At 60.4% G+C, this 13,574-nt stretch overlaps 3 protein-coding genes across 3 annotated transcripts; all 3 read left to right on the top strand.

Moving 5' to 3' along the window:
• Positions 1-790: 790 nt before the first annotated feature.
• LMJF_29_0790 (conserved hypothetical protein) lies at positions 791-5,560 on the top strand (the record flags this gene model as incomplete). Its single annotated transcript, XM_003722105.1, has 1 exon — positions 791-5,560. One exon carries the CDS (start codon positions 791-793, stop codon positions 5,558-5,560), a length of 4,770 nt encoding a protein of 1,589 aa, XP_003722153.1.
• Positions 5,561-7,563: 2,003 nt separating this feature from the next.
• On the top strand, positions 7,564-9,369 carry LMJF_29_0780 (putative U-box domain protein; the record flags this gene model as incomplete). The annotated part of the gene is made up of 1 exon (XM_003722104.1): positions 7,564-9,369. One exon carries the CDS (start codon positions 7,564-7,566, stop codon positions 9,367-9,369), a length of 1,806 nt encoding a protein of 601 aa, XP_003722152.1.
• Positions 9,370-12,682: 3,313 nt separating this feature from the next.
• LMJF_29_0770 (conserved hypothetical protein) lies at positions 12,683-13,270 on the top strand (the record flags this gene model as incomplete). The annotated part of the gene is made up of 1 exon (XM_003722103.1): positions 12,683-13,270. One exon carries the CDS (start codon positions 12,683-12,685, stop codon positions 13,268-13,270), a length of 588 nt encoding a protein of 195 aa, XP_003722151.1.
• Positions 13,271-13,574: the final 304 nt, after the last annotated feature.

The following is a 13,574-nucleotide window of genomic DNA, read 5'->3' as shown; positions in this document are numbered from 1 at the left end:
CGGAGTGTGTGCCGAGAGATGGTGACAATGGATAAGCACGAAAGGAAGGGCATGAAAGATGGGAAAGCCATGGGGAGAGCCGTATGCCCACATTTCGGCGCCGTCGGATTGCCTGGTGCCTCTCAGCGCAGCCGCATTCATGCGTGGCGGAGACGCAACGCCCGCGTCGAGCGAACTTCTTCGCTCGAACTCGAACAAGCGAGGTGGTACACTGGCACATGCCGTTGCACACACGCACAGGTGACTCAGCGGATAGAAGTGTGTGAGAGGAGGCACCGTCAGTGTCGACGTTGTTGCCCTTTCTCGTGTGTGTGTGTGTGTGTCTTTTCTACATCATGCCTCTCTTCTTTTCGTATCATCTGCTACACCTCTGGCGTGCGTCGCCTCTCTCGCGAATGCATGCACCCGCACGCACCCTCATTAGGGATCCCACGAGGCGCGGAAGCGGGGGGGGGGGCGGTCTTGCACAGTCACAGACCCACAACTCTCACCGCCACCGTCTTCCGGCGATGAGCGTGTGCGTGTGCGGGAGGCGGTCCTTTTCCCATTGTTATCCCCCTACCCCACTGACGCATGTGCACGCGCGAGTTGTTTACTCCCATTTCTTCTAGCGCACTTGCACGCACGTACGCCTTGCAGACATCTCTCCCTCCTCATCCTTCACAGGTATGCACAACGCGCATGCCTTGCCCAGGAAAATAACCGCAAACGCACGCGCGGAGGGAGTCTGTGAGGTGTGCTGGATAGAAGCACCCACAAAGCAGCAGCAGTAGGCATCCTCCAGACGACCATGCTTCATCGCACCCGACTTTCACGAGGGCCCGCCATCACCGCTGGCGCATCTATCTCCGTTTGCTTCAAGGGCCTGGGTACATACGACTACCCTTCCTCTTTCACGTGGCCTCCATCGCTGGAGGATGACGGTGATGGGCGAGGGCATGGTGTTTCGCGACCTCCAGCGGCGCCTTCAGAGCCTCCGCGAGGCACTGCTGACAGCGCTGAGTACCGCAGCCATCGTCGCTCGCCGTTTTCTGTGCTGCGCAGCCGGCAGTGTCGTGTGGGCCGTTGCGCTTCGGGAGTGTTGCCCGCCTCACACAACACCGTGGCGGCACCCTGCGCCGGCGGCAGCAGTCACGGGCTGGTCGCGTGCGGGCATCGCCTGTGCTGCTGCAGTGCACTCTTCTACCCAGCGCTGCCCCCCTACTCGTCCTCGTCCTCTGCGCCTCCCTCGACGTCTGCCTCGCCGTCGTCTGCGGAGGAGGGCATATGGCGGGTGCGGGACGACTTTCTGTGGGCGCTGAAGCTCGCAGGCGTTGAGCGACTGCTGCGCACCACCATCAGTGAGGAGCTGTATGGACGGTTGTTGGGCGTCACGGGCACGAAGACGACGGTTGTTCTGACGTGCAACGACCTCCTGACAGCGGCACAAGAATATGCGGAGGCCTCCAGCGCAGAGGCGGCTTTGGCCGCGCCAGCTGCGTCGCTTCCCGCTACGATCCCATACGTGGCGCGCCTGCTGCTGAATGCAGATGAGGACAACCGTATCAAGTGGCTGCAGGAGGAGTCGGCTGCGATGGAACACCGCGACTACTACGCACGTGCGCCGTCGCTGCGTGCTTTGCTTGTCATGTGGTCGGCACAGCAGCAACAGCAGCGCGTCTGCGCGGCCACCCTGAGCGGTGGCTGTGGCGGCGTTGCCGCAGGTGATTTGTTCCCTGGTGACACTACCGGCGCAGATCGGCGGCTCGCCACGTCGTCCACGGCACGGACGCCTAGGTTTCTTATCCCTCCTCCGACCATGGAGGACATCCAGCTCATCCTCATGCGTATGGAGGAGCGACATGTCGAGGTGACGATGGCCGACATTTCTGCTATCGCTGCTATCGGTGCCGCTTCGACTGGCACAGGAACGTCGATCCCCTCTGACGAGTTTTGGGGAGCGACTGTGCGGTATCTGCAGCCTCTAAAGCTCTCTCAGGCGCTGAAGGCCTACGTATCGACGCCGTCTCCGCCCGTGAGCGACGGCGCCGCGTCGCGCGATGAGGCGCTCGTCTTGCTACATGTGCTTATTCTTTCTGTGCTACTACGCTACACCTCGGTCGCGAATGCAGAGGTGCCGCCCGCGTCCACGGCACCGCCGCCGTCGGCGTGGATCTCGTCCTCTGCCGCTTCTTCCACCCCGGGCCCTGCCAACTCAAAACTTCTGGTGCCCATGGCCGCCTTCGAAGCGGCAAGTGCGGTAATTCAGCTGCGCAGGCGCCTCACGACGTCATGCGAGGGTGATGACGCCGCAATTCGTGGATCGGCCCATACACCTACGCCTCCCTCCGCTGTCTACGAGGCCCTTCTCACGTTGTGCGACGAGGTGCTGAAGCACGTGTACGTGCTGGCCGAGCGGTCGCAGCTTTCGGCGACGAGCCCGCATCTACCGGCGTTGACGACGTGGCTTCTGCGAGAGATGGTGACGAGTGCGGCGTGCGAGTTGCACTTCAAGCGCCTTGTGGACCGAAGCATCACGGAGGCGCTGATCGCGCTGGAGAAGAGCGGTCTCGTGAACCGGTCCTCGATGAACCTCCAGGTGGTGGTGCGCCAGGTTTTGCCGTTGGTGGAGGGCTGTGGCAGTGAGGATCTGTACACATCAGTGCTGAACGACGTCGTGTCCGCTCTTGAGGAGAAGGCCCGGCGGGACCGGCACGCCTTCACTCAGGAGGACATGCTCTATTTGGCAGAGCTGGGGACCAAGTTGTTTGTCAGCGGCTCGGCTGACAGCACGGCTGGCAGCTACAGCCTCTTCGACCAGACGGCACGAGGTCAGATGGAGGAGCTGCACGTGATGGACGGGAGCCCGTGGGCTCTGTGCGTCTCGTCGTACCGCTCCCTGAAAGAGATGATGCAGGCTATTATCCGCGACCAGCGGCGACTGAAGCAGCAGGTGCAGGAGCAGCTCCGGCAGCTTTCTAGTTCCAGCACCCTCTCTGCCGTGATGACGGGAAGTATCGAGGCGCAAGGCTGCCATCACGCTCGGCTGGATGGCGACGGTGCCCCTCTCTCCTCCCCCTCCTCCCCTCCAGACTCTGAGACTAGCTCTGTCGCCCGCAGCGATGCTGCTGTCGACCTTGGTGCCGCCAGTGCTGCCTCTGAGGCAGCAGGCGAGGACGGCTTCACTAGAGCAAAGACCGCTGCTCCTTGTCATGGCGCCTCCGCCTCAGCTCCAGCTGGGCCGCCGCGGATCTCTGTGTCACCGATGCTGCGGCAGCGCTTCCTCATACTTATTGAAGAGCTGGTCAAGGCGCAGGTGGCCGAGAGCTCAAGCGACTCGGAGCGGCCGATTGTGGTGAGCACCGAGCTCTTCGCCTTCGTGACGCGGCATGTGCCGGTGCCGAACATACAAGACGAATACCGCCGCAAGATTTTTCTGCTGGTGAACGTGGCCGAGGCCCCAGAGACAACATGCCGCCGGCTTGCTGAGCGCAGGGAGAAGCGGCGGGCCTCTGCAGATGGCGAGGGCTTTAGGAGACGCCGGCGTCGTCACGTCAGAAGTGACACCAGCGCCAGTGGCGCTGCCGAGGAGGAGGTGGAGGCAGACGGTGAGGACGCGCAGGCGGGGCCTGGTTCGAAGAGGGCAGGCGCGGGCAACGACCCGCACGGCGGTGCGAACGATATACCCGCGGAGCTGCGCTTTCTCGTCAGCTCCCTCCCGCTCACGCTGTCGCCGTGGGCGAGTGTCATGATCTTGCGCGAGGTGCTAGCCGAGTCTGCCGGTCGAAACCCTCGGTACACGTACGTGCTCAACGCAGCCATTGACCTACAGTTGCCGATGTCCACCACGCGGTCCCGCATCGCGACGACGCTGAACATGTGGCGCTTCCTCAACACACAAGCGCACAAGCTGAGCCTGAAGGAGAGCGTCATGATGAAGCAACGGTGCGCGTGGAACTTGCCCATGTCGTATGTGCTCTCCTCGTACTGGTCCCTCCTCACATGGCTTTTTCTCGCGAGCATCATTATGCTCAACGTGGTCGGGATCGACTTTGAGTCGCAGCTTGTCGCGAACTCGCTTTTCAGGATGTTTGCACCGTGGGAGGAGATTTGTGTGCCGCGGACCGCCGCGGACGACAGGGACACGTGGAGCACGCAGGCGGCGGCCGACTTGGCGTCAGACTACTTCGAGCAGGCCGAGATCGCCGATCGGCGTCGCGAGGAGCATCGGCTCAGCAGCACCGACGTGTTTCTCTCCTCGGCTTCCTACTTGATCCTCGGCTACGACGACCAACGGCGGCCGATGACGGTCATCCCGATTGGCAGTGACTGCACCGCACCAGCTGAGGAGCGAATCGCTGAGGAGTACGCTGCGGCAACGGCGGTGCTGCGCGAGCTATCGCTGCACGCCCCGTTCCCCTTCTTCGTCGACATCGAGCGGCCGCTGCCGATGGAGTACGTCGAGAAGCGCATCGCGGAGCGCATTCGGCGTGTGTCCTTTAACAACACATGGTTCCTGCCGCGCATGATCATTCGCACCTTCCCGCTTGGCCGCCAGTACACGGAGCACAAGCTTGTGCTCCACACCTGCACGCAAGCGAACCTCACACGGCGCCGAATCACATTCTTGCTGTACATGCACGACGGCGTCCCTGTCACCCCGCAGTTCATACAGGAGCTAAGCGACAGCTTTCTCTCACGGCACGCGAACCTGGTGCTGGTGGTGCACGAGTCCAGCCTTCTCAAGGGCGGCACTACACCTGCAGCTCTCGCCAAGGTCGGTCTGTCAAATACCGTTCGCGGCCCTTCAGCAACCATCGCGTCTGCGGCGGCTGAGATGATAGACGCCGTGCTGCCTAGTGATCTCAGGGACTGCCCCTCACCTTCTGCAGCCGCTTCAGCGGCGCACCACATGCGTGTGCTGCCGTACTGCCGGCAGTACTACTCCGGCAGCGGCAGCGTCATTGCTGGTCTTCAGCGCGTGGCAGGCGGAGAGACGCCGGAGGGCGGCGGCGGCGCCGCAGAAAAGGGCTGGTGGGTGCTTACGCTGAGATCGGTGCGTCGGTTGTGGGAACGGTTGCAGGCGGGATCGGGCGCTGCTTCCTCCGCCTCCACCGCAGCAGCCTCGTCGGCCCACCTGCCGCTCTTCGCGTCGACTTTCAGCAGCCGCCGTACCTCTCTCCACCGCAGCCGAGAGCGGCAGTGCAAGGAGGCCGAGGAGGTGGCTGCTACCAACACGCAGAGGCAGAGCAGCGACGGCCGCGTGTCCGCAGCTGCGGTGTGGGTGAACTGGTGGTGGCACACGCTCTCCGGCGTGACCTCGGCGACAATTCGGATGGTGCGCGTTGACCGCATCGGGGTGTGGGGGGAGGAGGCGGAGCGGGACGACGAGGCTGCACGCAAAAGTGGCACCACGGTTGCCACCAATGAGCTGGCGCCACGTGCGCGGGCGGCCGCCGATCAAGCAGCAATAGACACGGTAGCGACAGGAACCGCGGCCCATGCTGCGGAGGCGAAGGCAGGCAAAGGCGGCGTGTCTGTTTCTTTCACTGCCCTGCGCCGTCTCATGTCGGAGGTGTGAGCCCCCGTGTCTATCAGCAGGTCTAGGGCCAGCACCGACACCGCTGATGGCAGCACCACGCCTCCCGCCGCGAGCGACACGGTGCGGCTGCACTTCGCCTCCTCGGAGCGATTTTCCGACGCACATGTGATTCCTCTAGCGTGACGATGGCGCGTTCCGTGCCAACGCCTTGGAAGTGGCGGACAGCGTATCGCGCAGCAGCACTGACTCAGGCTGCCCACCTGTTGCAGGTCCCACCGCTCCAGCGGCAGCACTAGGGCAGACCTCCGCCTTCGATTCGTCGAACAGCGGTAGCACCTCGCTACTCTTCGTGTCACAGCCTGTGCCGGCCTCCCGGCCTTATCTGCCGACAACCTCGACCTCCTCGACACCGCCGTGCTCGTAATGGACTGCGATGCCGCTGCTGCAGCGGCCTCTCTACACAGACCTTGAGCGTTCCGTAAGCGCACTCCAGGAGAGTGAAGGCCAAAAGACGGGCGAGATACTGGCGTAGCTGTGCCGTGCCCCTCGCGCCTCTTCGTGAGTCGCATTGGGGGCGGAGAAGGGTGACGACGGTGGAATGTTGTGCGCGTGCATATTCAGGTCTGTCTCTTTCTCTGTCTCTGTGTGTGTGTGTGTGTGTGTGTGTGCGGAGAAAATAGAGTGCGAGAGCGACGCAGCAGAGGGCCAGTGAAGCGGCGTCTCGCGTCTGTTGCGGTGGGCGAATACGCGTGAGAGAGGGCGCGCGGGGCGCTTGCGTCTCGACGTCACGCTTTGGGGTTTCTTTGCGATGCTGCCGACGGAATGAGTGTGCGTGCCAGCGACAATCACACAAGGCCGATATAGAATGGAAAATCACCGACACGTGAAGACGCAGGGTGGGTGAGCAAGAGAGTCGGAGTCAAGTGTGCGAGTATGTATGTATGTGGCAACGCGCGTGCGCAAGAAAGTGGCATGTGTGGATTCCGACGCGTACCCACATAGGCCGGCGCACCGTGCATCTTCACTTCCTTCTTTTCTTGCTGCCTCACCGCCATCCCAGTGATGGCAGCACCACCCTGACGCGGAGCACACAAACACACACATATATATATATATATATATATAGGAACCAAAGAAATGAGAGACGAGAAGCAATCAGCTGTCCGAGCACACATCTCCGTAAAGGGGGCAAACGCCAAATTGTCATTCCCCTCCCCTTCTCCTCCTCTGGATTGGATTCACGTCTGGCATACACTCGCACTTCTCTCTTGCTCTCTCTCTCTCTCTCTCGATGTTTCACTCTTCTCCGCATCGCGCGTGCCCATCGTACCTGTTCTTCCTTTTTTGGTTGCCGCTGCTGCGTGCGTTTCCGCCTCCCTCGGCGATGTTGCTGGTGTCGATTCGCTCTGCGCATACATATACACACAAACACACACACACACACACACACACACGCATCCACCGTACGCGCGGACCTGTGCGCACGCTCAGTCTGTTTTCGCTCCTTCATCTTTCCCTACCTCCCTCTGCAGACGTAACTGCTCTTCTTTCTTTAGGCAAACATAGACCAATACTTAGCACCCCACCCCTCCTCACTTGCCAGCCTTCCCTCTCTCTGTGTGTGTGTGTGTGTGCAGCATCGTGTGCAGGTCCGTCTTCCTCCCTCCTCTCCTGTGCTTTACAGTGATAACTAAAAGGAAGCGGCGGAGCGGGAGAAGCATTGGCCACCGTCATAGACAACACGTCCGCGTTTGTGTACACACAGACACACAGACACACAGACATACCCCACTGCCTACGCAGACAACAGCCCACCTCAATCAGGAAAGGCACCGCCCTTGTCGAACGCCTCTTTTCGGCGCCTTGCCGCTGTTGGTCATACCCGGAACCCGGTAGCTGCGCAGGGCTGACCGCCTTTCTCGCCTGTGCTTCGGTTTGTCTTATTTCGTGCCTGGTCTGTGTGCATACGGTCATCCCGCTCCTCCTACCCTATTCCCCCCCCCTCCCCTTCCCCAACCCAGCCCAACCCACTCATCTCAAGCATGGCGAGCATTGGTGAGCTGGACGCCTACATCCAGAGCGGTGCCGCGGTCGACGATGCCAAGCTCGACCAATGGATTCAAATGAGTGACATCTCAAATGCAGGCGGGTTCTACAGGGGCGATGCTGCCGTCGTCGGCGAGGCTGTGCGCCGCGTCTCTCGCGTAGTCGTGGCGCAGTACTTGAACAACGCTGATGTGAAGGCTGTGCCGCTGCGCCGCAAGACGAAGTTCTGCTTGCTGCTGAACAACTTCTCCCTCCACAAGCCGGTGCGGTCGGTGGTGTTCGAGTGCTTGGAGGACATGACGAGTATCTTCGAGAAGTCCATCAAAGACGAGGGTACGATGCCGTTTGACTCAGAGCTAGGCCGCATGTCAGAGCACGTACTAGTGCTGCTGATGCGCGTGATGGACTACAATCTGAAGGCTGCGGCCGTACACGAGTTTGCGGAGCACAACACGCAGTTTGCGATTCAGCTGCTGTTGGCTATCTTGCTGAAGGAGCCTCCGTACGAGTTCGAGCTGCGGTGCAACTGCATTAGCGGTCTGCTAGGCTTCACCCAGCCGCAGGCCTTCTTCGGGGCTGGGGAAAAGATCGAGGAGCACAGTTGCAACAAATTCACGGAAAAGGTGGACTTCATGCTGAACCTGATGCTGCGTCTGCAGGCGATCCAGGTGGTGAGCGACGTGCTCGGCGACGCCATCGCAAGCTCGGATACGGTACCGCAGCTGGCTCAGAACGCTGTGAACAACACGATGCAGACCATCATGAACATCTTCAAGTTCTCTTCGAAGGAGTCGACACAGTGGCGTCAGCACATCCTTCTCTCCACGACGTTACTCGACGGGACGGTGATGATGTATGTGCAGTCGCTGGCCTCAAATCTGCATGAGACGATGACCGCCCAGGCGCCGCGCGTCGCTGGACAGTTGTTGCACTCCCTCAGCCTATCTTTCCTCTTCGGCGCCTTCGCAGCGTACCACATGGAGGAGGCGAGCCAGGAGCTGCGCATCTTCTGCACCTTCTTCCACGACCTCTTCCAGCTGTCCATCCGCCCCATTGTGGCGGATGCGCGTGTGTCAGGGCAAATGATGGTTATGTACATCAACCTCCTCCACTTCATGTGCAACGTCGATGCCATGGGCGAAGAGCCCAGCTATCCGATGGACGACCTGCTGCCAGAGTTGTCGAGTGCGGCGCTGCGATCGACCGTTGAGGCTTTCCTGAAGAAGGAGGTGGGCGGCTGCGGGCTGCCTTTCACGGAGGCGTGGTATCGACAGTTCCGTCGTGTCACGGCCGACACCCTCATCGCGCAGGATTCGACCACATTTCAGTGGATCGACAGCTGCTTCCTTGCCATGATCTCACAGCTGACCGTGCAGCAGGTGCCAGTGGCCGCACCGGCTGCCCCGGCTGGTGGCGCGCGTCTGCTGAGCGAGATACCGCCTCTGAGGCCGGAGAAGAAGAACAAGATCTCTATCGACAAGGCGGCCGCGCCAATCCGGCACAAGGTGAATCCGAGTGCAAAGCAGGACAGTGTCGAGGGCGTGGACGCCGACCTGCTGTGCGCACTGACTGGCGCCGTCATGAAGAACCCTGTCTCCTCGCCGTACGGGCAGACGTACGAAAAGGAGGCCATCATGAACTGGCTGGAGCAGAACGGCTCCGTCTGCCCCATCACCGGGCGTCCTCTGACGGCCGCCCAACTGAGCCCGAACACGGCTGTGGCGACGAAGATCATGCAACAGATAGTGTGTCAGACCATGGCAATGCAAGTGGTGGCCGAGGACGACATGTACAAATTCTGATGAGGGCGTCCAGGCGGAACAGCCTCAGAACAAGGTTCGTTCTCGCGTTGAGCGCGGCTCCCTTTTCCGGCTTGTCTTCCCCTCTCGCGTTTCCCCACCCGCTCCGCCACACACGTGTGAGTGCCTGAAGTGTGTATTGGTAGCGCCAGGAGTCTGAGCACACGCGCACGCACAAGCTGCACGGGGTTTATTTCTGCTGTGCTGAGCAGCTCCACATCCTTTTTGCCCTGTCAAGTGCCTTCGTCGCTCTCCGTGAGATGATATACAGGGAATCTCTCTCACTCTCTCCCTCGCATGTGCGCGCATCGTGTGTCGGGAGGACAGGCTTGGGGCACCGTTGTCGTGCGTAGGAAGCACGCCTCACTTCACTTATTATTAAGATCACTCGACACCGCCGCCGAGCGGCGTCCATTCACCTGCGCACCTGAATTTGTTCGTGTGTGAGAGGCGCTCCCGCGATGCGCCCCACCTCCTTGTGTTTTCCTTCGTTTTGTGTATCGACTCGCGTCATGTGTGCCTGTTCCTGTCTTTCTGTATATTTGGAGGAGGAGGAGGAGAGAAACGATCGTTTAGCTTTTCAGCATGTCCATTCTCTGCCATGCAAACGCGCGCTCAACCCCACTCGGCCCTTCCCCCCATGGCCTGCCCACAGAGCCCCCATCGCGTGGTGCGAAGAAGCCGTAGACACACGCGTTACAGCCATGCGCCGACTCGGTCACCGGCGAGTACGGCCCCCGCCTCATGCTCTACCCACCCCGGCCTCGCAGGCCAACCCACAGCCGCTCCCATCGTGCCGGGCGTCACTTGGTGCATCCCCCTCGGGGTGGCGCAGGCTCCCCACACCAGCAGTGGGCCATGCGAGGGTCGGGTGAGATACGCTCGAGTCACGTTGGCACGTTGCCTATCATGTGGATGGCATGCAATATATTCAATGTCGCGGGTTGCCTCGACGCCGCGCCATGCAGGACCTGACCGCCGACATCAGCAGCGATACATCGCTGCTGAACTCCCTACGTCACTGGTGCTTGACCCTGTAACCACCAGAAGTGGTACGGCATTTTGTCAGGGATAAGGGAGGGGAGGGCTGCTTGGCTTCCTCACAGAGAGTGTGGTGGGGACTGGACCGCGTGATATTACCACGCGCTGAGATCCCCCACTTTCGTCATGAGGTAAGGGAGAAGAGCTAATGGAAGGGAGTGGACGGGAGGGGCGGTTCATCGAGCGGAAGTGGTGCCCCCCATCACTGTGGGCTTTCACATGTGTGTTGCCTTTTTCTTTTATTTTTTTTTTCGTCCCCCCCCCCACACACACACTCTGCCAACTGTGGCGGTCACTCGTGTTCGTCTTTGCGCTCTTCTTCTCTCTTTGGGAGGGTGCATCTCTGAGTGCGTGTGTACCGGTGCTTATGTGTGATGGCGGGGCCGGAAGCGAGGGAATGTCTGTTCGAGCTTTCAGCATGTCTCTTTGCTATTTCTCGATTACCTTTCTCTCTGTGCCCCTCCCGCGGCCTCCCCCACCCTACCTCTTGTACACGGTGGCAGGCCGCTCGCTCATGTGTGCAGAATGAAAGGCTACAGCACTGGTGGGCGCGTGCGTGCGTGTGTGTGTGCGCGCGCGAGCCTCTCTCTCTTTCTCTTTCGCTCTGCCTGCCTGGTGCGAAAGGAAATGACACGCTTTACCCGGTGAAGACGCACACGCACGCGCCCAAGTCTCCTCTCCCTTTTTTTTCTTCGTCTTTCTCCTCCCTCTCTCTTCCCGGTCACTGGTTCTCCGTTGACGCATCACTCTGCCTTCCGTCTTTGGCTCGATGTGAGTCGCGCTCTTGTCGGTGTGTCTGGCTTCCTCGTTTCGCCCTCTTGTCTTTCATGGCTCAGTTCTTTCTTCGTCGTTTTCGCTCTGGGCACCCTCACCGATGTTTGCGGCACCCCCTCCCCCTTCCCTTCTCTCACCCCCACCATCTACAACGACAGCTGCTGGGATGGGGACAGGTACACCCGCATATGCGCACATGGACGCACAGAGACACGTCGTGTTGGCAGCCCTCCAAACGCAAGGGGAAGTGGCAAGTGAGGAGTTCCACGGCTGCGCATCTTTATGCGCGTAGCGTCAAGGCAAAACAGCGAGAGGGTGGAGAAAGAAAGGGGCGGATGGGGCGGGAGGCTAAGGAAGGGACAGTGCGCGCGTGCGTGAGCGTCTCGGTGCGTGCGCGTGGTGTGGCAGCGGCGGGGAGGTGGAGATGCACTTTTTTTTAGCCTTCACCGTTTTTCTTCTCTCATTTCCTTCGCCTCGGTGTGCGACTGTCTCTGCCTCCTCCCTCTCCCCTACTTCTTTTTCCTTTGTTCTGTTGGTGTGCTCGGTCGGCTTTACTTATAGCGAAGCTGAATGCTGCGTGGTGCTCTGTGCAACGCACCAAGAGCGCACAGGCAGCGTGTCTTGACTGGAAAGGTGGGGATGGGGGAACGACCTGTACACCATGGTCGCGAAGGACCATGGTGGCGTTTGTATGCCTGTGGTTCTGGATTAAGAGTTGTTGAGCACTTCGAACACGAAAAACAAGAGACGAATGGAACGAGGGGGGGGGGGCGAGCACGTGGATTACGTGGTGATCACGCTTGGCCCACATTTTGCCGCGCACGCCCTCTTCCCACTGATGACTCCTCCTCGGTTGTATGACGTTCTTGCTTGCTAGCTTCTCTCTCTGCATGTCTGTGTGCTTCGGCTCTCTTCTTTCCGCTGTTGCGGATTTGGCACTTGCGCGTCGCGCCGAGATGTAGTGCAGGGGGCTGAGGCTAAAGGTCGAGGAGGACATCAACCGTTGCTTTATATGTGGCAAATCACACACACACACACACACACACACACACACACACACACGGTCATGTCTCTTATCCTTTCTTTCTCTCGCTTTCTCTCTCTGGGGTCTGTCACAACTTTCCTGACACCACGGCGACCCCCACACTTTCCTTCAACCTTTCCGTGGTGTGCGACTGTCTCTCTGTCTCTTCTTCTCTTATCACCCGCCCCTCTGTGCACGTGTGGACACTGCCGTGTTTGCCTTTGGCTTACGGTGTAAGCATACACAGGTGCGATAGCAGCACGGCGGCGCTCCAACGACAAGAGAGAGGGGAGGCTGCGCCAGGAGAACACAGGCCGCGTATGCGCTTGTGCGCGCGAGTAGCAGCACTTCGAGGCGTTTCCATTTCCGTGCCGCTGACGTCCTCGGCCTCTTTTTCCTTCGCTTGCTCACATTTGCTGCGTGCTCACCCGTACCACTCTGCTCATCTCCGGGCTCTCTCCCCATCCTTCCCTGAGGATGGCTAGTCGCCACAGCAGTGGCGGCTTCAGCTCGTCATCTGCGGGCGATGCGGTGAAGTCGGCCCGAGCGACCACCGACAGCGTCCAGGGGTTGCTTCGCGCTGCACGTCAAAATCCGGAGAAGGAGCTTGGCATCCCATTGGATGAGGTGGAGAGACGTCAGAGAGAGGCGTGTAAGGCACGCCAGTTTGTGAGCGAGTCTACAAGCCGTAAGTTTGATGTGAAGAGCTCGGCGCGAGCGCAGCAGATTATGAACCAGGGGGTTGACAAGTACCAGCGAGAAAAACGTCAGAGGGACCTGAGGCACAATCTGTCGATGCTGCGCAAACTGCAGGTGGTGCTGTGTGTCTTCGGCGCCGGCTTGTTTGGTTGGCTGGCCGTGTCGTACCTGCTGCCGCGTTACTTCGCCGTGCAAGACCGCCAACGTTGCATGCAGTTGCGCTACGAGCGCGCGCAGCGGAGCCTGGGGGGCATCGGCGACGGTGGTGCTGCCGGCGCCGCGGCCACGCTGCCGGTTGGCCCGGTGGTGCGCATCTTTCGCGTGGAGGACGAAGGTGAGGGTGGCACGAAGCGCACCATTCAGTGAAGGGACTCAAAAGTGGCTTGCCGCTGGCGACGTGTGTGGCTGCTTGACAGCGATTTTTTTGTTTTCACAACGCCGTGATTGTAGCTGGAAGTGCGTGGCTCGCCAGGCATGCATCACCTTCAAAGCAGCACACCCTGAAAAAACGGCAGCGGCGTGACAGCAATAGAGCGCAGCGCGCTCCCTCGGCTGCCCTCTGCCTCACATGCGTGGCCCGGACTGGATAACCGGCGTGTACATGCAAGTTGGCCACGAAGTTAGGGGAGGCACTTTGTTTCCATCTGCATCTAGGTCAAGTGCAACCGCC

The sequence above is a fragment of the Leishmania major genome, chromosome 29 (assembly GCF_000002725.2).
Source record: "Leishmania major strain Friedlin complete genome, chromosome 29".
Taxonomy (NCBI): Eukaryota; Euglenozoa; class Kinetoplastea; order Trypanosomatida; family Trypanosomatidae; genus Leishmania; species Leishmania major.
Note: the sequence above shows the minus strand (reverse complement) of the source record. Positions and strands in the feature narration are given on the sequence as shown.